Genomic DNA, 23,618 nt, shown 5'->3' with positions numbered 1-23,618 from the left:
GTAAGTTTACACATTCTGAACCAGGGTACCAGTTTCCATCCATTACCAACAAGAGAAAATCAGAAACACTTTAATCCCAAGCAGTTCTCTAATGCTTCATAATGTTCAATCTTAAATTATTTTTGTTGGAAGCTCACGTCAGGGTCTGAGATGAAATCAAAAATATTTGCTTTGATAGAAGTATTTAACAGGCCATCAGGATTAGGAGATCATCAATGTAACATTTTAAACAAGACAATTATTATCATTAGATAAAAAAGAGGTAATAATATATTCCTTTATTTGTCCCACACCAGGGAAATTTGCCAAGCTTTTCCAAAAATGTTTCCTCATTTTCCCAACACTTTATAGATGAGTTCAGACACAGGAGCAGTGTAACAATGGTCTCGACCCAAAACGTCACCTTTTCCTTTTCTCCAGAGATGCTGTCTGACCTGCTGAGTTACTCCAGCACTTTGTGTCTACCTTCAGTGTAACAATGTTGGGTATTTATGCGGAATCACCCAGATTAGTATTGCCTCTGAGGACTGATGATTACAATGGAACGACACAAAGTGCTGTGTCAATAGACAATAGACAATAGACAATAGGTGCAGGAGTAGGCCATTCAGCCCTTCGAGCCAGCACCGCCATTCAATGCGATCATGGCTGATCACTATCAATCAGTACCCCGTTCCTGCCTTCTCCCCATACCCCCTCACTCCGCTATCCTTAAGAGCTCTATCCAGCTCTCTCTTGAAAGCATCCAACGAACTGGCCTCCACTGCCTTCTGAGGCAGAGAATTCCACACCTTCACCACCCTCTGACTGAAAAAGTTCTTCCTCATCTCCGTTCTAAATGGCCTACCCCTTATTCTCAAACTGTGGCCCCTTGTTCTGGACTCCCCCAACATTGGGAACATGTTATCTGCCTCTAATGTGTCCAATCCCCTAATTATCTTATATGTTTCAATAAGATCCCCCCTCATCCTTCTAAATTCCAGTGTATACAAGCCCAATCGCTCCAGCCTTTCAACATACGACAGTCCCGCCATTCCGGGAATTAATCTAGTGAACCTACGCTGCACGCCCTCCATAGCAAGAATATCCTTCCTCAAATTTGGAGACCAAAACTGCACACAGTACTCCAGGTGCGGTCTCACCAGGGCCCGGTACAACTGTAGAAGGACCTCTTTGCTCCTATACTCAACTCCTCTTGTTACGAAGGCCAACATTCCATTGGCTTTCTTCACTGCCTGCTGAACCTGCATGCTTCCTTTCATTGACTGATGCACTAGGACACCCAGATCTCGTTGAACTCCCCCTCCTCCTAACTTGACACCATTCAGATAATAATCTGCCTTTCTATTCTTACTTCCAAAGTGAATAACCTCACACTTATCTACATTAAACTGCATCTGCCATGTATCCGCCCACTCACACAACCTGTCCAGGTCACCCTGCAGCCTTATTGCATCTTCCTCACAATTCACACTACCCCCCAACTTAGTATCATCTGCAAATTTGCTAATGGTACTTTTAATCCCTCCGTCTAAGTCATTAATGTATATCGTAAATAGCTGGGGTCCCAGCACCGAACCTTGCGGTACCCCACTGGTCACTGCCTGCCATTCCGAAAGGGACCCATTTATCCCCACTCTTTGCTTTCTGTCTGTTAACCAATTTTCTATCCATGTCAGTACCCTACCCCCAATACCATGTGCCCTAATTTTGCCCACTAATCTCCTATGTGGGACCTTGTCGAAGGCTTTCTGAAAGTCGAGGTACACCACATCCACTGACTCTCCCTTGTCAATTTTCCTAGTTACATCCTCAAAAAATTCCAGTAGATTTGTCAAGCATGATTTCCCCTTCGTAAATCCATGCTGACTCGGAACGATCCCGTTACTGCTATCCAAATGCTCAGCAATTTCGTCTTTTATAATTGACTCCAGCATTTTCCCCACCACTGATGTCAGACTAACTGGTCTATAATTACCCGTTTTCTCTCTCCCTCCTTTCTTAAAAAGTGGGATAACATTTGCTATCCTCCAATCCACAGGAACTGATCCTGAATCTATAGAACATTGAAAAATGATCTCCAATGCTTCCACTATTTCTAGAGCCACCTCCTTAAGTACTCTGGGATGCAGACCATCAGGCCCTGGGGATTTATCAGCCTTCAGTCCCATCAGTCTACCCAAAACCATTTCCTGCCTAATGTGGATTTCCTTCAGTTCCTCCATCACCCTAGGTTCTCCAGCCCCTAGAACATTTGGGAGATTGTGTGTATCTTCCTCAGTGAAGACAGATCCAAAGTAACGGTTTAACTCGTCTGCCATTTCTTTGTTCCCCATAATAAATTCCCCTGCTTCTGTCTTCAAGGGACCCACATTTGCCTTGACTATTTTTTTCCTCTTCACGTACCTAAAAAAACTTTTGCTATCCTCCTTTATATTATTGGCTAGTTTACCCTCGTACCTCATCTTTTCTCCTCGTATTGCCTTTTTAGTTAACTTTTGTTGCTCTTTAAAAGAGTCCCAATCCTCTGTCTTCCCACTCTTCTTTGCTATGTTATACTTCCTCTCCTTAATTTTTATGCTGTCCCTGACTTCCCTCGTCAGCCACAGGTGTCTCTTACTCCCCTTAGAGTCTTTCCACCTCTTTGGAATAAATTGATCCTGCAACCTCTGCATTATTCCCAGGAATACCTGCCATTGCTGTTCTACCGTCTTCCCTGCTAGGGCCTCCTTCCAATCAATTTTGGCCAGCTCCCGCCTCATGCCTCTGTAATCCCCTTTGCTATACTGTAATACCGACACTTCCGATTTTCCCTTCTGCCTTTCCATTTGCAGAGTAAAACTTATCATGTTGTGATCACTGCCTCCTAATGGCTCTTTTACCTCTAGTCCCCTTATCAGATCAGGATCATTACACAACACTAAATCCAGAATTGCCTTCTCCCTGGTAGGCTCCAGTACAAGCTGTTCTAAGAATCCATCTCGAAGGCACTCTACAAACTCTCTTTCCTGGGGTCCATTTCCAACCTGATTTTCCCAGTCTACCTGCATGTTGAAATCTCCCATAACCACCGTAGCATTACATTTTTGACACGCCAATTTTATCTCCTGATTTAACTTGCACCCTAAGTCGAGGCTACTGTTTGGGGGCCTATAGATAACTCCCATTAGGGTCTTTTTACCCTTACAATTTCTCATTTCTATCCATACTGATTCAACATCTCCTGATTCTATGTCACCCCTTGCAAGGGAATGAATATCATTCCTTACCATCAGAGCAACCCCACCCCCTCTGCCCACCTGTCTGTCTTTTCTATACGTTGTGTACCCCTGAATATTCAGTTCCCAGCCCTGGTCCTCTTGTAGCCATGTCTCAGTGATCCCTACAACATCATACTTGCCCATGACTAACTGAGCCTCAAGCTCATCCACTTTATTTTTTATACTACGCGCATTTAAGTACAACACTTTAACTTCTGTATTTACCTCCCCTCTCACATCGTTCACAATTGGCCCTGCCCTTAATTTCTTTTCCGCTCTAGAACTTCTGTTCCCATTCTTCCGAGAGTCTTTTGCAATATCTCCTGTATTCCCTTTTACCTCATCTTCATATTCACAATTTGTTAACCCCTCCCCCCCACTACTTAGTTTAAAGCCACAGGTGTCACACTAGCAAACCTGCCTGCCAGAATGTTTGTCCCCCTGCTGTTAAGATGCAACCCGTCCCTTTTGTACAAGTCACCCCTAGCCCAGAAGAGATCCCAGTGGTCCAGAAATCGAAATCCCTGCTCTCTGCACCAGTCCCTCAGCCATAAATTCATACCCTCTATCTCTCTGTTCCTGGCCTCACCAGCACGAGGTACCGGTAGCAGTCCAGAGATAACCACCTTCGACGTCCTACTTCTCAGCGTTTTTCCCAACTCTCTAAACTCCCGCTGTAGCACCTCCTTCCTCTTCCGCCCGACGTCATTCGTGCCCACGTGCACAACGACTTCAGGTTGATCGCCTTCCCTCGCTAGGATTTTCTGAAGCCGGTCTGTGATGTGTTGAACCCTGGCACCAGGGAGGCAACAGACCATCCTCAAGTCCCTCCTGCTGCCACAGAATCTTCTATCCGTCCCTCGGACTATGGAGTCACCGACCACTACGGCTCTTCCAGACTTCGGTCTCCCCTGTCGTGTATCCTTGCCAACAGGTCCGCCACTCGGACTGGAAACGTCTTCTGCCCCGACAGTTCCCAAGAGGGTATACCTATTTGCAATAGGCACAGCCACTGGGGTCTCCTGTAGTCCACGTCCACTCCCCCCGGAAACAGTCTCCCACCTTCGCTCGACCTGGACCCTTGGCGTGACAGCCTCACAATAGGTCCTGTCGAGGAAACTCTCGCATTCCCGGATGGCCCTGAGGTCATCCAACTGCCTCTGCAACTCCACCACACGTCCCTTCAGGAGCTGCACCTGGACACAGTTCTTGCAGGTGTAGCTCCCAGAAGCTCCCGTGACGTCCCTGTCTTCCCACATCCTGCAGGAAACACACCGCACCAACTTTTCCGCCATCACCTTGTGCCTATAACCAGCTCTGGCTTAAAACAATGGTATCCTCCTCACCTCAGCCTCCTCGCCGAAGACTCGCAGCCAAAGACTCGCACTTTTCTCACTGGGCACTTCCCTAACTGGGCTGCACCTGAACAGGGCTGCACCCTTTTGCAAGTATTGCTTATATTACCAATTAAATTGCCTGATTGTCCAATTTACCTGACTTCTCACTTAAACTAGCACTTACTTTAATGCTCAGCCAACGGGCGTCCTTGCTCTGCTCCCGGACTTTTCAAATTGACTACTACTTCCTTTTGGCGCTCTTTTTAAACTGCCTGTTCAACTGTGATTAGCACTTACTTTACTGCTCAGCCAACGGGCGTCCTTGCTCTGCTCCCGGACTTTTCTGGAGATACAGCATGGAAACAGGCCCTTCGGCCCACCGAGTCCACGCCCTGCACACTAACACTATCCTACACACTAGGGACAATTTACACTTATACCAAACCAATTAACCTACAAAACTGCACGTCTTTGGAGTGTGGGAGGAAACTGATGATCTTGGAGAACACCCACGCGGTCACGGGGAGAACGTACAAACTCCATACAGACAGCACCCGTAGTCAGGATCAAACCTGGTTCTCTGGTGCTGTAACCACTGTAATGATACGATATGATATGATACGATAGAACTTTATTTATCCCAGGAGAGAAATTGATCTGTCAACTGTCATAAAACATACATGAAATTAACGTGATGAGTGGAAAGGATTGGAGATGTGCAAAGATTGGGGAGAGAGGTGGGGGGTCGGGGAGGGGAGGGGAGTCAGTCTACCCCACGACAGAAGGGGCAGGAGTTGTACAGTTTGATAGCCACAGGGATAAAGGATCTCCTGTGGCGTTCTGTGCTGCATCTTGGTGGAACCAGCCTGTGGGTGAAGGTGCTCCTCAGGTTGGCCAGTGTTGTCAAGGAGGAGGTGAGCTGTATTGTCCAGGATGGTCCCGTACAGATCACCCCATCCGTGGCAGCAACTCTACCGCTGCGCCACCGTGCCGCAATACGTTGATTAAACAGGAATTCTCTCATCTCTCAGAACCAGGAGTTGCTGCCCAGACTGTAGGTTACCCACAAACCAAAGGGAAAAAACGTGTCATACTGGCATCAAAGGCCGGCACTCCAGTGCGAGTGGAGCAAGGAGATCTGCTACGCGTGGGTGAGTTTGGGTCTTCTCTTTTTGACAAACATATAATCAAACTACTTCCTGTGGTTTATGGTTTGGAATATTACATTTGTTATGAAGCTCTTTGGAACCAATTAATACAAATTTCAGCCAAACTTCTGTCTAATTATTTTGGTCTATTTTTGGACTGCGTTTTGGCTCCAAGGAAATTAATGTGTCGAGGATGTCTGAAGGAAACGTCTGTGTGTCGTTTGGATTGCACGAGCGAACTTTTAATCAGCCCTGAATAGTTAAGAATGAATGCACATATCACCAGTATTGTAATAAACAAGACACAATCGATTCCCCATGGACTGACTTGGACACAAAGTGGAATCTGCTGTTGGGACGAGAAACGTTGATGTTGATCAGATCTGGACAGTTGCACGGTGGAGCAGCGGTAGAGTTGCTGCCTTACAGCACTTACAGCGCCAGAGACCCGGCTTCCATCCCGACTACGGGCGCTGTCTGTACGGAGTTTGTACGTTCTCCCCGTGACCACGTTTTCTCCGAGATCTTCAGTTTCCTCTCACACTCCAAATATGTACAGGTTTGTAGGTTAATTGGCTTGGTATAAATGTAACTTGTCCCCAGTGGGTGTAGAATGGTGTTAATGTGCAGGGCGCGGGGCGCCGCTCGGCCGCGGGCCTTCCATCGCCCGCGGGGCCTTCCATCGCACGGTGCGGCTTGGCTGCTGGACTTTACACCGCTGGTGCGGCTCGGCCGCGGGACCTAACATCGCCCGGTGCGGCCGCGGAACGGTTCAGCGCCAGGTGCGGCTCGGCCGCGGGGCCTTCCATCGCCCGGCGCGGCTCGGCAGCGGGACTTTACATCGCTGGTGCGGCTCGGCCGCGGGACCTAACATCGCCCGGTGCGGCTCGGCCGCGGGACTTAGCAGTGCACGGTACGGCCGCGGGGCCTTCAATCACCCGGCTCGGCCGCGGGACTTTTCAGCACCCGGTGCGGCTCGGCCGCGGGGACTTCCATCCCCTTGCGGGGACTGTGCGGGTCGGTCGGGGACGAGCTGTCTGTCCATGGGCGTGGGGAAGAGAGTGGAAGTTTTGTTGCCTCCATCACAGTGAGGGGGTGTTTGGAGTCACTGTGATGGATGTTTGTGTTGGGGTAATGTGTCTTGTGTTTTTTGTGTGTGTGACTGCAATGTAATTTCGTTCGGTACCTCGGTACCGAATGACAAATAAAGCTCTGTATTCCTGTATTCCTTCCTCTGGGATCACTGGTTGGCTTGGACTCAATGGGCTGAAGGACCTATTTCTGCACTGTATCACTAAACTAAACTAAACTAAACAAGTGGGAAGAGCAGATGAGGAGAATGTAACTCCTGAAGGCAGATTTTTGTTGGTGCCTGATTACATTAAATGCACCATGGAGTGGTGACTGGACTTTGGGTTCCACTCTGGATGTCGATTCCATTGACGTGACACAGTTGAGGACATGCTTCTGCACCCGTGAAGAGATTGGAATGAATTTTTAACCGACTGGCAATTGCTTAAAGTAGGTCATGAACCTTGGGTGGAGAGAGGAAGTAAATGGGAGCGAGCAAAAATTAGGGGATCGAATATCCAATGAAATAGAGAGTCATAGAGTTATACAGTAAGGAAACGCTCCTCGGCCTAACCTGCCCATGCCAACCAACATGTCCCAACTACTCTGTCATCGAGCCGTCCACAGTGTACAGGTGCAAGATAAAGGAAATAACATTAAGTGCAAGATAAAGTCCAATTAAAGATAGTCCGAGGGTCTCCAATGAGGTAGATGGGAGGTCAGGACCGCTCTAGTTGGTGATAGGATGGTTCAGTTGCCTGATAACAGCCGGGAAGAACCTGTCCCTGAATCTGGAGGTGTGCGTTTTCACACGTCTGGACCTCTTGCCCGATGGGAGAGGGGAGAAGAGCGAGTGACCGGGGTGAGACTCGTCCCTGATCATGCTGCTGGCCATGGGGATGGTCAGCATCGTCACGTAGAACAGCTGCCCTCAAATCCAGAGTTCAGCCAAATCCGACCTCCCATTCATTTCGTTTGGAGTGGATTTCGGGATCATTATCTTGCACTTTCCCTTCTAGCAAACTTTGGTCATTTCATTTTTGTTGCGATACCATGTTGACGCCTTCTGAGTGAAGTAAGAGATTCTTTTCATTAATAATATTGCGAATCTTGGCTTTTAGCCGATATCAGTCGTATTTGAAACAATGCTGCATTTCATTAGCATGGTGAATATTAAGGCTTGATTGTAATTCAGTGGAGATGTTGTTTCCAGATGTTGCCAAGGTTGGTAAGATTACTCACACCAATATTTGTGGTCCGCTTGGCTCGCTGCGTGGAGACCACCATTGGGAAATTCTATTATTTGACTCCTGCAAGTTTGAAAAGAACCATGCCACTGTGTTTCCGAGGGCTTTTATATGATGCATGACTCACGTTATTTCCATAGGCGGCTCCTCACTTAGAAACGCTTGTGTGTGCTTTTAATTACCCACTCTTCAGGTAACGTACCGAGGACTAACACAGAGGGTGCTGGGTTCACACAGAGGGTGCTGGGTAGAAGTTCAGAAGTTCTAGGAGCAGAATTAGGTCATTCAGCCCATCATGTCTACTCTGCCATTCAATCATGGCTGATCTATCTTTCTCTCTCAACCCCATTCTCCTGCCTTCTCCCCATAACCCCTGACACTCTATATGGAGCGAGTTGCCAGAGGAGGTAGTTGCAGCAGAAACTATAACAACATTTAAGGCATTTGTGGATAGTAAAGGTTCAGAGGGATATGGGCCAAACTCAGACAGGTGGGACTTGTGAGGATGGGGCACCTTGTTCAGCATGGACAAGTTGGGCTGAAGGGCCTGTTTTCGTGCTGTGTGACTCAATATCTGATAAGAGAATGTTCTTTCCTGTATCGTTGCATTGATCTTCCTTGATTTAAACAAATCTTTACCACACATGTAGCCTCTGACTCCTGACACAGCAGCTTTGTGAGCTCCAGTAGCGTTTTCAGCGAGTACAGCTGAATTTTAGTTTCAACGATCAAGTCTCAATTTTAGTTTAGTTTAGAGATACGGTGTGGAAAACAAGCCCTTTGGCCCACCGAGTCCGCGCCGACCTACGATCACCCAGTACACTAGTACAATCCTACACACACTCGGGTCAATCTACAGAAGCCAATTAACCTTCAAACCTGCACATCCTTGGGATGTGGGAGAAACCCAGAGCACCTGGAGAAACCCACATGGTCACAGGGAGAATCATGAGCCCTGTTCTGGCGCTGTAAGGTGGCAGCTCTACCACCACTGTGCCATTATATGGCTTATTATGTGGCAGTAAAAATGCCAGTCCATGGTAAACTGTAAACAGCCAAGTGATATAAATACATTACATAAATGAACCCAGAGCACAAATATTTGCAAAAATATTTTGCAGACCCATTCCTTTCTCCAGAGATGCTGCCTGACCCGCTGAGTTACTCCAGCACTCTGTGAAACGTCACCTATCCTTGTTCTCCAGAGATTCTGTCTGACCCGCTGAGTTACTCCAGCACTCTGTGAAACGTCACCTATCCATGTTCTCCACTGATGCTGCCTGACCCGCTGAGTTACTCCAGCACTCTGTGAAACGTCACCTATCCATGTTCTCCAGAGATGCTGCCTGACCCGCTAAGTTATTCCAGCATTTTGTGTCGATCTTTGGTGTAAACCATCATCTGCAGTTCCTTCTTTCACATTTTTGGTTCCAAACAGAAATGTTTCGCAAGAAGTCACATCTGGTGAAGAATTAGTTGTAAACTTGTGCTGCAATCTACCAATTCCTCAATAGTAAATATTGAATGCATATCTAACTTGCCGTAAATCATTTGCGGTTCATATAATGAATGTTTTACTTTGTTGGGGTAACTTAAATGCAATCAAATTAAATTTCACAAAGAATCTTTGTAGTATAATTATTGCAGTTTTCTTTTTAGAATTACGGTTGTTATTATTGTAGGTTTCTTATTTCTGGTCTAAAACCTGTGCATCATATTATTTTCCAGCCTGTCCAACAGTTGCCAAAGACAAAATGGCCATTACGTGGTATTTCAAGAATCAATCCATCCACAGCATCCCAGGACTTGAATACAAGGTCCTAGCCAGGGGACAGGTCCTGGAAGTGAGAATGGCTTTGGAGAGGTTGCAGGGACAATACAAATGTCAGGCTGCCGATAATATTCAGACAGTCTCTGCTTATGTGAACGTGAGCTTTGTAGGTATGCTAAGAATTTATTCTCTTGCTGTTTGATATCATTCACCACTTTATATTGGAGCAGCATTAGTGTGGGAGTGCGCTGGAGGAGCTGAGACTACTGCACATTGCAACAGGAAAGTATGAACAGTGAAAGGCCTGAGAATCTGTCCCTACAACAGTAAATGTCAGGGTCGTCAGCTGGTCCTTTATGCAAGGTAACTCTGCCCGAATGTTAATGTTCCTGCTTCTGGATGCCCATCAGTCACTAATATATGCCATATGCCAGGTTGCTTCTAGATGTGAGTTTTGAATATTTCCCATTCATTAAATGTTCTTTTCTTGACTCTGGGATAGAAAATAGACAATAGGTGAAGGAGGAGGCCATTCGGCCCTTCGAGCCAGCACCGCCATTCAATGTGATCATGGCTGATCATTCTCAATCAGTACCCCGTTCCTGCCTTCTCCCCATACCCCCTGACTGGGCTATCCTTAAGAGCTCTATCTAGCTCTCTCTTGAATGCATTCAGAGAATTGGCCTCCACTGCCTTCTGAGGCAGAGAATTCCACAGATTCACAACTCTCTGACTGAAAAAGTTTTTCCTCATCTCCGTTCTAAATGGCCTACCCCTTATTCTTAAACTGTGGCCCCTGGTTCTGGACTCCCCCAACATTGGGGACAGGTTTCCTGCCTCTTAACGTGTCCAACCCCTTAATAATCTTATACGTTTTGATAAGATCCCCTCTCATCCTTCTAAATTCCAGCGTATATAAGCCTAGTCGCTCCAGTCTTTCAACATATGACAGTTCCGCCATTCCGGGAATTAACCTAGAAAACCTACGCTGCATGCCCTCAATAGCAAGAATATCCTTCCTCATATTTGGAATCATTAATGTGAAGTTGAGCAGGCGAGGACTCTAGCCCTTGGAGCGCAAGAGGATAGATTCCTGGACATTCAGAGCAGTTCAAAGCAATTTCCTAATGCCAAGGGTGTTGAGGTACAGACGCAATGAAGATCTTACTTGCAGAAGCTTCATGGACTCACAGAGTGATACAGTGTAGAAGCAGGCCCTTCAGCCCACCTTTCCCACACCGACCAACCTGCCCCACCAAACTAGTCCCACATGCCCACGTTTGGCCCCGATCCCTCCAAACCCGTGCCATCCAGGTAGTCATGTATCTGCCATGTTCACAGGCAGATAGATCCAAGAAACACACACTAAAACATAAACTATACTTAAATTACATGTCAAAGTCAGCAGGACGATAACAAGAAAAAAGACAACAAGACATTGGTGCAAATCGAAGGTATTTATTCACAAAATGCTGGAGTAACTCAGCAGGTCAGGCAGCATCTCAGGAGAGAAGGAATGGGTGACGTTTCGGGTCGAGACCCTTCTTCAGACTGATGTCAGGGGGGCGGGACAAAGGAAGGATATAGGTGGAGACAGGAAGATAGAGGGAGATCTGGGAAGGGGGAGGGGAAGAGAGGGACAGAGGAACTATCTAAAGTTGGAGAAGTCAATGTTCATACCACTGGGCTGCAAGCTGCCCAGGCGAAATATGAGGTGCTGATCCTCCAATTTCCGGTGGGCCTCACTATGGCACTGGAGGAGGCCCATGACAGAAAGGTCAGACTGGAATGGGAGGGGTAGTTGAAGTGCTCGGCCACCGGGAGATCAATCTGGGAAAAAACAAGTTTGTAGTCGTGCAAGAGGTAGCCTTGAGAACTCTACTCCATGCCTTATGGTCCATTTTTCCAATTTTTAACCAAACAACAATCATTACGGCAAAGATAGACACAAAATGCTGGAGTAATGCAGCGGGACAGGCAGCGTCTCTGGAGAGAAGGAATGGGTGACGTTTCGGGTCGAGATCCTTCTTCGGACTCCAGCATTTTGTGTCTATCTTCGGTGTAAACCAGCATCTGCAGTTCCTTCCTACACTAATCATTACGGCAAAATCAGAAAGGACAGACAAGATGCTGGATGAAAAGTGAAGCTTTATAACGAGGATGGGTTGCAGAGATGAGCAACAGGTTGGGTGATGGGCATCTGGCTCCTGTTAAAGTCATTATCCTTTGACTGGAGTGTTTCAGCACTTTCTCTGCGTATGTATTTTATGGCCTGTCAAAGATTTCATCCACACTCCGTTATTCCGGTACCCATGCGGATATTTTCCACAGCTGTAACTGGCCAGATTTCACCACGTTCTGTGAAAATTTGGTGCAAACAGGGAGTTTGAGCATAAATAAATCTACCTCACACTTAACGACCACACTGGAGGCACCAGGGTCCACAGTGAATAGTATATAAGCCAACAAGTTCCAATTCATAAGCATTGGCATCCTGGCCCATAAAACCACAGCTACTCAGTCTTATTTATGCTCGCGTTCCTTATTTGTTGCACATCCTCCGAGAAATAGAAATGCATAACATCTTGTTTCCGTGATACGTCATTGAGAATAGATTATCTTTCTCTGGGTAGACACAAAATGCTGGAGTAACTCAACGGGACAGGCAGCATCTCTGGAGAGAAGGAATGGGTGACGTTTTTGGTATGAGACCCTTCTTCAGACCTGAAACGTCACCCATTCCTTCTCTCCAGAGATGCTGCCTGTCCCGCTGAGTTACTCCAGCACTTTGTGTCTGTCTTTGGTTTAAACCAGCACCTGCAGTTCCTTCCTATATATCTTTCTCTGGGTGAAATGTGATTTTCAATGACATTGGCTTGAAAGTGGACAAGTATCACAAGACCTGAAGACACAGGAGCAGAATGCGCCATTGTTTGGACAGGTTTGGAGGGATATGGACCAAACGCAGGCAGGTGGGACTAGTGTAGCTGGGACATGTTGGCCGGCATGAGCAAGTTGGACCGAAGGGCCTGTTTCCATGCTGTATCACTCTATGACTCTAATTAGGCCATTCAGCCCACCGAGTCTGTTCTGCCATTCAATCATGGCTGATCTATTTTTCCCTCTCAATCCCATTCTCCTGCCTTCTCTCCATAACCTCTGACACCCGGACTAAATCAAGAACCCATCAATCTTCTCTATAAATGCCCAAAGACTTGGCCTCCATCGCCGTCTGTGGCAATGAATTCCACAGATTTACCACCCGCTGGTTAAAGAGCTTCCTCCTCATCTCCATTCTATTGGAGTACCAGTAGAAACTAGGAGAGGAATGTTGATGGTCTTGCATTTACAGTGGAGTGCAGCACAGGAAGGTTTGTTAAGTTACCCGGCATTTACATTGTTGCCCTCTAGGCCGCCCCTGCTTGAATTCCTTCCATCTGTCAGACTCTATGATTGGTGAAACACTGACTATGGAGCAGCTGTCCATACAAGTTCTCTGTTATTCCACTTTCCCATCCATTCCCTACACACTCGGGGCAATTAACCTGCCAATCTGTACGTCTTTGGGATGTGGGGGGAAACCGGAGTACCCGGAGAAAACCCATGCGGTGACAGGGAGAGCCTGCACACCCCACATAGACAGCACGAGTAGTTAGGATCCAACCCTGGTCTCTGGTGCTGTAAGGCAGCAACTCTACCACCGCTCCACCATGCCACATACTGAGAACTGCTCCTAACTCAAACTGTTTGTAAGTTATAAATTTAAAAAAAGCAGATGGATGCAAAATGCTGAAGTAACTCAGCGGGTCAGGCAACATCTGTGGAGAACATGGATAGGTGACGTTTCACAGAATGCTGGAGTAACTCAGCGGGTCAGGCAACATCTGTGGAGAACATGGATAGGTGATGTTTCACAGAGTGCTGGAGTAACTCAGCGGGTCAGGCAACATCTGTGGAGAACATGGATAGGTGACGTTTCACAGAGTGCTGGAGTAACTCAGCGGGTCAGGCAGCATCTGTGGAGAGAAAGAATGGGTGACATTTTGGATCGTAACACCTCTTCAGAGTACATTATCCCACTTTCAAAGTCTCAAGATTGTAATAATATGGGGGGGGGGGGGTTTGCTGACCAGAGAGCAGCTTCAGTTTAGTTCATTGTCACGTGTATGGAGGGAGGTACAGTGAAAAGCTTTTGTTGTGTGCTAACCAGTCAGCGGAAAGACAATACATGATCACGGAAAGGCATACAATGTAAAAGCTTTTCACTGTACCTCGGTACACGTGACAATAATAAACAAAACTAAATCTAGCAATATGATTAAAATAATAGAAGAATGTCGCAGTGTGTAAATATTAAATAAATGAAAATATCAATGTAATGCGACGAATGAATATCAATCATTATTAACAGTATGACCAACATTGGAATGTTCTGACCACAGTGGATGCTTGTTTTGGTGAACAGGTGTGAGGTGGGTAGCCGGTGACTGGGCTACCTGTTCAGAGACTTGCGGCAACAATGGAACTCGCTACAGGAAGATGCTCTGTCTGAATACAAGGGGACTCAAGGTGAACGAGTCAGTGTGCTACGAGCTTCCAAAGCCCCCTATAGTCATTGAACCATGCAATATCCAGGACTGCCCCGCCAGGTAAGATGAGAAAATCAACCACTGTTTAAGTTCTAGGAGCAGAATTAGGCCATTCGGCCCATCAAGTGAAGGGGAAATGATTTAGATAGGAATCCGAGGGGTAACTTATCCACACAAAGGGTGGTGGGTGTATGGAACAAGCTGCCAGATCACGTAGTTGAGGCTGGGACTATCCCAACATTTAAGAAACCATTAGACAGGTACATGGATAGGACAGGTTTGGGGGGAAAGATAGATCAGCTATGATTGAATGGCAGAGTAGATGATGGGCCGAATGGCCTAATTCTGCCCGTACAACGTACGATAATGAACGTTTTTTGACTTTGCTTCTTGTGGTAAAATCTCACCAAACCTAACGGTGTATTGTGAAATCCAAAAGTGAGTTTTGAACAAGTCTTCAGCGTTTGAATTTGTGATCACAAAACAATGCTCATTTCCCAACACAACACGTGATAGAGAACGTTACAATACGATAGAACTTTATTTATCCCAGGAGGAAAATTGGTCTGCCAACAGTCATAAAACACAACAAGAGGCATGAAATGTGAAATTAAAGTGACGAGTGGAAATCCAGGATTTGGGATGTGCAAAGATTGGGGGGGGGGGGGGGGGGTCAGTCTGAGTCTGTCCCACTACAGAAGGGGGAGGAGTTGTACAGTTTGATAGCCACACAGAAGAAGGATCTCCTGTGGCGTTCTGTGCTGCATCAGTGTTCCTGGACCAGTCCAGTTTACGGTCCAGGTCCTTGGCAAACTTCACACCCTTGATGGAGTCAGGGGACAGGGGTGTTCCTCTCCTGCTAAAGTCCACCACTAACCCCTGAGTCTTGTCGGTGTTGAGCTGCAGGTGATTCAGCCCACACCACTCAACAAAGTCGTTGACCACACCTCTGTATTCCACTTCCCTCCCCTCACAGATTAACCATGTCTTTACATTATGTAAATGGTCTTCATATATAAAATATAACATTTAGCCTTAGTCTGAAGAAGGCTCCCAACCCAAATCGTTGGCCGTCCATTCCCTCCACAGGTGTTGTCTACCCCCATTGAATTCCTCCAGCACTTTGACTTTTACTCAAGATCCCAGCATCTCTACTTTCTTATGTCTCCATGTTTGAAACCTGTAGTGTTCCCCTTTGTAATCCACATTAAAGTGCTTTGTATTGTTTACATTTGCAACGTCCAATAACTGAGGCATTCCTCTCAACTTTCACGTACAACAACTTTTGGAAAGCTTGGATTACTAATGATAAATGATCAAATCAGGCAACATTAAAGGTCACAATGTGCAGTGTGGAGATGAGTGAAGTGGAGGACAAGGTGTAGTGAGCATTCATAGCTGTCATCAATGCCTTGTGCTGACGTGGACTTCATTGTAGCACAAGGACCATGTTACAAATTGGCTGTGTTACACGGCCCCAGGCTGGACTATGGATTATGGTGTACTGACGTTGATGAATTAGCTCCTACATAATGAAGAGATAACATATTGCTTTACAACTTGCGCAGAAATCTGGACTATCTGCTAAACGACATCAGGTTTTGGATGGAAAGAATTGCTTCTTTTAGTAAATGTCTCAGAGTCAAAGAGTGATACAGTGCGGAAACAGGCCCTTTGGCCCCACGTGCCCACATCGACCAACATGTCTCATCTACACTAGTCCCATTTGGTCCATATCTCTCTGAACCTGTCCTATCCATGTACCTGTCCAAATGTTTTTTTATACATTGTGATAGTACCTACCACAACTAGCTCCTCCGGCAGCTCGTCTCACACACCTACCACCCTTTGTGTAAAAACCTTCCCCTTAGATTCCTATTAAATCTTTCCCCTCTCACCTTACATGTTAAGAAACAATTGAGAGAGGTTTCTTGCAGTTGGAATAAGACGGGCGATCTGTGTAAAACTACGCTCTGCTGTCACGCACTCTTTCAGCCGAACACTTAATTTTAATTTCACCCATGTGTATTTTGTTCTGAATGTCTGTTGCAGCACTAATTGAGAAGGTTAAATTGTCAGCATTCCTTCGCATGCCCCTGGTGGTTCGTGTACAATGTGTGCCTTCATGTTGGCCTGGTGCAATAATCCCAACTCCAGCTGCAGTCAGCCTCAGATTCAAACCCAAACTTAAGCCTTCCAAAGCAACCTTCAAATGCGCAGAGACCCTAATGTGAATAACAACAGTACAGGTGCTTTCTAACATGCTAGGGAAACCAAATTTGAAGTGAAACTCATAACAAGCCATGCTATGAGTTGAGGATGTATCGCAGCCCACCACACAGACCAGACTCCAGACTCCCATTGACTCCGTCTACCCGTCCCACTGCCTTGGGAAAGCAGCTAACATCATCAAAGTCCTTTCCCACCCCGGCCTTTCCTTCATCTCACTGCTCCCATCGGGTAGAGGGTACAGAAGTTTGAAGACGCGCACCACCAGATGCACACCACCAGACGCACACCACCAGACGCACATCACCAGACGCACACCACCAGACGCACACCACCAGACGCACACCACCAGACGCACACCACCAGACGCACACCACCAGACGCACACCACCAGACGCACACCACCAGACGCGCACCACCAGACGCACACCACCAGACGCGCACCACCAGACGCACACCACCAGACGCGCACCACCAGACGCACACCACCAGACGCACACCACCAGACGCACACCACCAGACGCGCACCACCAGACGCGCACCACCAGACGCACACCACCAGACGCACACCACCAGACGCACACCACCAGACTCAGGAACAGCCTCTTCCCCTCTGTCATCTATCTGAACAGTCCTTCCACAAGCTAGAGTATTGTCCGATTCACCTCTACCCCATTATGGACATTGGAATTCTTGGGGTCACTCAAGTTACTAGATAATTGCAGGATACTTAGATACTTACAAAATGTTGTGAGAGCCTCTGCTTCAATCAATGAATGTAAGATAGACACAAAATGCTGGAGTAACTCAGCGGGACAGGCAGCATCTCTGGAGAGATGGAGACCTATTCCTTCTCCTCAGAGATGCTGCCTGTCCCGCTGAGTTACTCCATCATTTTGTGTCTATTTTCGGTTTAAACCAGCATCTGCTGTTCCTTCCTACACATACCTGTCTAATGTGAACGGTTCTGTTCAGATTAGCACTTGCATTTTATAGTAACGGTTTTAATACAGCAAAATGGTCAGCGGAGGTTCTGGCCTTGCACAGATGTCCCATCCACCACATGAAAGCCAGCGTGCATCTACAAGACAAGATGATTACATTTATTGTTACATAGCTGAATTTAATTCAGCTAAAGGTTGGCTCTGAGTTCTGATTTTTACATTAGCCAAAAAGCAAAGATGTCTTGATAAATGGAAAACATCAGGCAATGAAAACAACTGTGAAGCATATTTCCAAACTGAACTCCAATGTGAAAAGACTCTATTGTCAGTTCATCAGAGATCCACGATCATATCCAAACTGTGGGATTGGTGGAAGGCCTCCAGGGAGTGGTGGAAGATTGCAAAAATATGTTTCTGTCTTCCCCAACGTCCCTCTCGTTTTGAGACGGGTAGGGTCCAAAGCCTCGTTTCATGGATGTTAGAAAATTGTTCCTGTCTCCCAACGTTCCAGAATGGAAACCAAATGTTTCAATGGACACCAGCAATCAGACGTGCAAAATAAAATGCTCAACAACTTGAAAACCTGGAACTCTGCCCAATTATTATCCCTGAGCATAGACACAAAATGCTGGAGTAACTCAGTGGGTCAGGCAGCATCTCTGGAGAGAAGGAATGGGTGACGTTTCGGGTTGAGACCCTTCTTCAGACTCCACCCGAAACATCACCCATTCCTTCTCCCCAGAGATATTGCCTGTCCCGCTGAGTTACTCCAACATTTTGTGTCTATCTTCCGTTTAAACCAGCATCTGCAGTTGCTTCTCACACACGAACCATGAGGCCCAGGTTGCCAGTCTCTCGAAACACTCTTTGTGTGGCCAGCTGTTCTCGCGCTCATTGGTCTGGATTATCGCCATCAAATGGTGACCCGACTCATCAAGAAAGCAGCAAATGTCCTGTGCAGCCATACAAAAGGATCGGAGCCACAGACTGATAACTACACGCCAGAATCCCAACTGCCTGTTATGTCAAATCTCTTGAAAAGAGTGAGGAATAAGAAGCTGTAACACGATCTCCCTGTCAGCCAGGGGTTGTCCAGCTGCCAGCTTGGCCACAGAGCACGAGGAGAAATTGGTGTTCTCAGTTTCAACGTCCCAGACTGGAACTAATTACCAAATGTAAAGTCAGATCAAAATGCTTAGCTGCTATCTCAAAGAATTGCCTGATATGTGAAATTACAATACATACTCTATTATTTTTAAGCAGTTTTAATCCTGACCTCCCATCAACCTTATTGGGGTCCTTTGAATGATCTTTATTCGGACTTTATCCCACTTCAGTGTTGCATCTTGCACTAAATGTTGCACTGTCGGTCTGTGCCCTGCAGACAGCTTGATTGTATTCACGTGTAGTCTTTTCTTTGACTGCACAGCACGCAAACAAAAGCTTTTCACTGTACCTCAGTGGCACGGTGGCACAGCGGTAGAGTTGCTGCCTTACAGCGCTTGCAGCACCGGAGACCCGGGTTCGATCCTGACTACGGGTGCTGTCTGTACGGAGTTTGTATGTTCTCCTCGTGACCTGTGTGGGTTTTCTCTGAGATCTTCCGTTTCCTCTCACACTCCAGAGACGTAGAGGTTTATAGGTTAATTGGCTTGGTGTAAGTGTAAATTATCTCTAGTGTGTGTAGGGCAGTGTTAATGTGCTGGGGTCGCTGGTCGACACGGACTCGGTGGGCTGAAGGGCCTGTATCTGCATTGTATCTCTAAACTAAACTAAACATGTGACAATAATTAACTAAACTAGTTGAGAGCACCCAATATCAGTGTTCCCAAAAGTTGCCTGCAATTTTGAAGCAAATATATTAAGAAATGTAACTGAAGAATTTCTACTAAATCACTTGTTTCATAACTTATTAGAAATTCTTCAGTTTATTGAAGTTAATGTTTGAGGCGCATCGTTGCAATGTTGAATCTAAACTTGTGTCTCACTGATATGGATATCCAGTGTCCAATCAGCAATCTCAACCACTAATCTCCTACATTGGTTAGACTGGACACCAGGCCGACCCCTCTCCATCTCAGTACACAAAACACAAACTGCTGGATGAACACAGCCGATCTGGCCGCATGTGTGGAAGGAACGGACAGAAGACATTTCAGGTCAGATTTCTTCAGACTGGATTTCCATTCTCTCTACAGACACTGCCTGACCCTCTGAGCTCCTCCAGCAGTTTGCGTTTTGCTGGATCTTCCAGCATCTACAGTTCCCTGTGCATCTTTGTCCAAATTATTGCCTGAAACTTTTCTTGCCCATGTGGCGGCTCCCGAGTACTTGGCCCACTACACCCACCTGAATAAATGAATGAATGATACTTTATTGTCAGATACGACAAGTCCCAGTTATATTTGTTGTTTTGCGCTGCCAAGGTATGCAAAGAGTCGCCACTTAAAGGGCGCCGGCAAAGGAACAAATATCCCATTTTAGTTTTTAGTTTAGTTTAGAGATACAGCGCGGAAACAGGCCCTTTGGCCCACCGAGTCCGCACCGACCAGCGATCCCCGGACATATTAACATTATCCTACACACACTAGGGACAATTTGCACATACACCAAGCCGATTAACCTACAAACCTGTACATCTTTGGAGCGTGGGAGGAAAACAAATGTCTCACAGAAAACTCACGCAATCACGGGGAGAATGCACAAACTCCATACAGACAGCACCCGTGGTGGGGATCGAACCTGGGTCTCCAGCGACTCTGCCACTGTGCCACCGTGCTGCCCACGTGCCACGATTAACACACAAGAAACGTTTCTTGTCCACCTGGGTGACAGACCATCAGTGTAACGCTTCAGACACAGGGCACTTCCTGCTTCAATCAGCACCTCCTCTAAACTGCGCCAGACCCGTCGTCCGAAGTAATGAACTCGTCCTCATCGCGGGGCTTGAAGCCACACTTTGTACTATCACTGAGCCATGGAAAACACAGCTGCACAGTGGATGGGAGAGACGCAATGAATAATGCAGAGCGCTACGAGTCAGGCATCATCAGAGAGTGAAATGGATCTTGCTACTCAATGATTGGCACGTTCTTTACAATTATGGATGGTGTGCGTGTGTGTGGCAACAGGGAGACTGTTTGGCAAATTAGTGGCTGAGGGAATCAGTCCAATGAATGTCTAATCACACTTTGCATGTCGTAATGGCTGAAGAAATGGACAGGTTTTTAATACATGTTACTCTTTAACAAATAAAATTAACCTCCAGTAATTTTTCTTCTATTTAAATATTTCTAATAGGCTAATATTGTCTGTATTATTGAACGTGATATGGTTTGCTAAAAAGGTTGCACCTTATGACGCTGAGCCAGGAATTGTGTTACTGCCTTTTAATTGTGTTACTGCCTTTTAATTGTGTTACTATTAAAAGGCAGTACTTGAGTGTTACTCGAGTTTTGCTCAACAGCTTGGGCTGATAGCTGCCACACCAAACGGGTTGCCAGTGTCCATAACTCTGCAATGTGGGGCATCACAGGGACACTTAAGTCAACACCTTTGCAGTGGCTCGCTGTCCTCTCTCACATCGCCCCTCCCAGCGTACGGAGAAGGGAGGGGATGTTGACAGATTGGTGCACCATCAAGGCTCTCCCTCCTAACCTCATTCTCCTGCCTCATTCCCCACAACCCCTGACACTGTGGATGGTGAGGGAGGTTGATTGGTAAATGGGTGGACGAAGGCTGGAGATGAAAAGGTGTCCCATTTCCTGTCCATTTCCAACAGTGCTGACGTGAAGATTAACTCCATTGAACTAATTCTGTCCCTGCAGATGGGTGACAACCTCAGTGACTGAGTGTTCAGTCCCGTGTGGTAAAGGAGTGCGGCGACTCAGAGTGAGATGCGAGCAGTTCACGGCCAGCGGCACTGTGACAATCGTACCTCCGGCTGTCTGTGCCGGAGAGGATCGGCCACCCAGCGAGGCGGAGTGTTCACTGCAGCCCTGCGCCCAGTGGGAGAGGGCAGTGTGGGGAGAGGTAAGCACAGCCACCATTACTGGATGCTCCTGGACAGAGATAAAGAATGACAGAGCTGGAACCTGTTCCTCAGGGTGTTCTCCTGTGATATTCTCATGAAAACTATGCAGTTTGGAAAAGAAAAATAAGCCTGAAAGGTTTACACAAGTTTGAGAGAGAGATTGAGGGGGAGGGGAGGAGATGTGTTGTCATAATAAATTAAAAACAGAACAATGAAATTCAGAACAATGAAATTCTTACTTGCAGCAGCACAACAGATATGTAAACACAGACACAGAGTGCTGGAGTAACTCGGCGGGACAGACAGCATCTCTGGACAGAGGGAATGGGTGACATTTCGGGTCGAGACCCTTCTCCAGCCTGAAGAAGGGTCTCGACCTTAAAAGCAACTGCATTTTCATAGTTAGTTGTAACTAAATTGGCATCCCGGGTTGGATACAGATTCAGCGTTGTAGATTTCTCGTGTACCGCAGATGATGTAACCTGCAGTTCAATATCGCAGTGACTTCCACCCCCACTGTCACGTTCACAAGTGATAGGAGTAGAATTAGGCCATTCGGCCCATTGAGTCTACTCCGCCATTCAATCATGGCTGATCTCTGCCTCCTTACCCCATTCTCCTGCCTTCTCCCCAAGACCCTTGACACCCGTTCTAATCAAGAATATGTCTATCTCTGCCTTAAAAATATCCATTGAGTTGGCTTCCACTGCCCTCTGTGGCAGAGTTCCACAGATTAACTACCCCCTGACTAAAGAAGTTCCTCCTCACCTCCTTTCTAAAAGAGCGCCCTTTCATTCTGTCAGGGCAAAGTGCAACTGAGCATTGCCTGGGGAAGCCAGCGTGTCGGAATGTTAGTCAGAAGCTGAATGATAGTCCTGCTATTTCATTAACTGCTGGGAAACTAAATGGGTTCAGTTATCTGATGGTGTTTCCTTCTGTGCAGCACTGAGGTCTGTGTTCAGCCCCAGCGGATGAAAGGAAGTTTATTCCTTAATCAGTTTTAGTGTTGTGAACATTTTCCAAGCATTACTACTGATCAATCAAACTTCTAATTGTAAGTTAGGCTTGAAGTAGACTAAATCAATTGCCTTCCTTTCCTGAAGGGTAAGGATTCTGACAAGTATTGATCCACCAATGTCTATTTTGAGTTACTGTTAGACAATAGACAATAGGTGCAGGAGGAGGCCATTCGGCCCTTCGAGCCAGCACCGCCATTCAATGTGATCATGGCTGATCATTCTCAATCAGTACCCCGATCCTGCCTTCTCCCCATACCCCCTGACTCCGCTATCCTTAAGAGCTCTATCTTGCCCTCTCGAATGCATTCAGAGAATTGGCCTCCACTGCCTTCTGAGGCAGAGAATTCCACAGATTCACAACTCTCTGACTGAAAACGTTTTTCCTCATCTCAGTTCTAAATGGCCTACCCCTTATTCTTAACTGTGGCCCCTTGTTCTGGACTCCCCCAACATTGGGAACATGTTTCCTGCCTCTAACGTGTCCAACCCCTTAATAATCTTATACGTTTCGATAAGATCCCCTCTCATCCTTCTAAATTCCAATGTATACAAGCCTAGTCGCTCCAGTCTTTCAACATATGACAGTCCCGCCATTCCGGGAATTAACCTAGTAAACCTACGCTGCACGCCATCAATAGCAACCTAGTAAACCTACGCTACCCACAGTTAAACATATCCCTGAGTCTGAAGAAGGGTCTTGATCTGAAAGGTCACCCATTCCCTCTCTCCAGAGATGCTGCCCGCCCCGCTGAGTTACCCCAGCTTTTAGTGTCTATCTTCGGTGTAAACCGGCATCTGCAGTTCCTTCCCACACACTTAAACATATCAGCAGAGTTGATTAGCCTAAGGTGGAAGCAATCATTAGTAATGGAATAAAACTTTGTTTCTCCCCAAGCTGAATCTGAAATGAAAGTGTTGAGTGGTGTTTCACACAAGTGAGAGTGGGCATGGTTGTCTGAGCTGTAAGCAA

General features: G+C 46.6%; 1 protein-coding gene across 2 annotated transcripts in view; it reads left to right on the top strand.

Annotated features, from left to right (window-relative positions):
• Positions 1-23,618, top strand: part of adamtsl3 (ADAMTS-like 3) — a 327,965-nt gene that overhangs the window by 289,453 nt on the left and 14,894 nt on the right. The window contains exons 25-28 of one of the 2 annotated variants that reach the window (XM_078427554.1): positions 5,629-5,748; positions 9,792-10,004; positions 14,300-14,483; positions 21,424-21,628. In XM_078427554.1, coding sequence (XP_078283680.1) covers positions 5,629-5,748; positions 9,792-10,004; positions 14,300-14,483; positions 21,424-21,628 — 722 coding nt within the window. The remainder of the gene's footprint in view (positions 1-5,628; positions 5,749-9,791; positions 10,005-14,299; positions 14,484-21,423; positions 21,629-23,618) is intronic. The other variant, XM_078427555.1, reaches the window with a different exon arrangement.

Source organism: Rhinoraja longicauda, chromosome 33 (assembly GCF_053455715.1).
Source record: "Rhinoraja longicauda isolate Sanriku21f chromosome 33, sRhiLon1.1, whole genome shotgun sequence".
NCBI classification, from domain to species: Eukaryota; Metazoa; Chordata; class Chondrichthyes; order Rajiformes; family Arhynchobatidae; genus Rhinoraja; species Rhinoraja longicauda.
The sequence above is the reverse complement of the archived record's forward strand: the minus strand, read 5'-3'. Positions and strand labels throughout refer to the sequence as shown.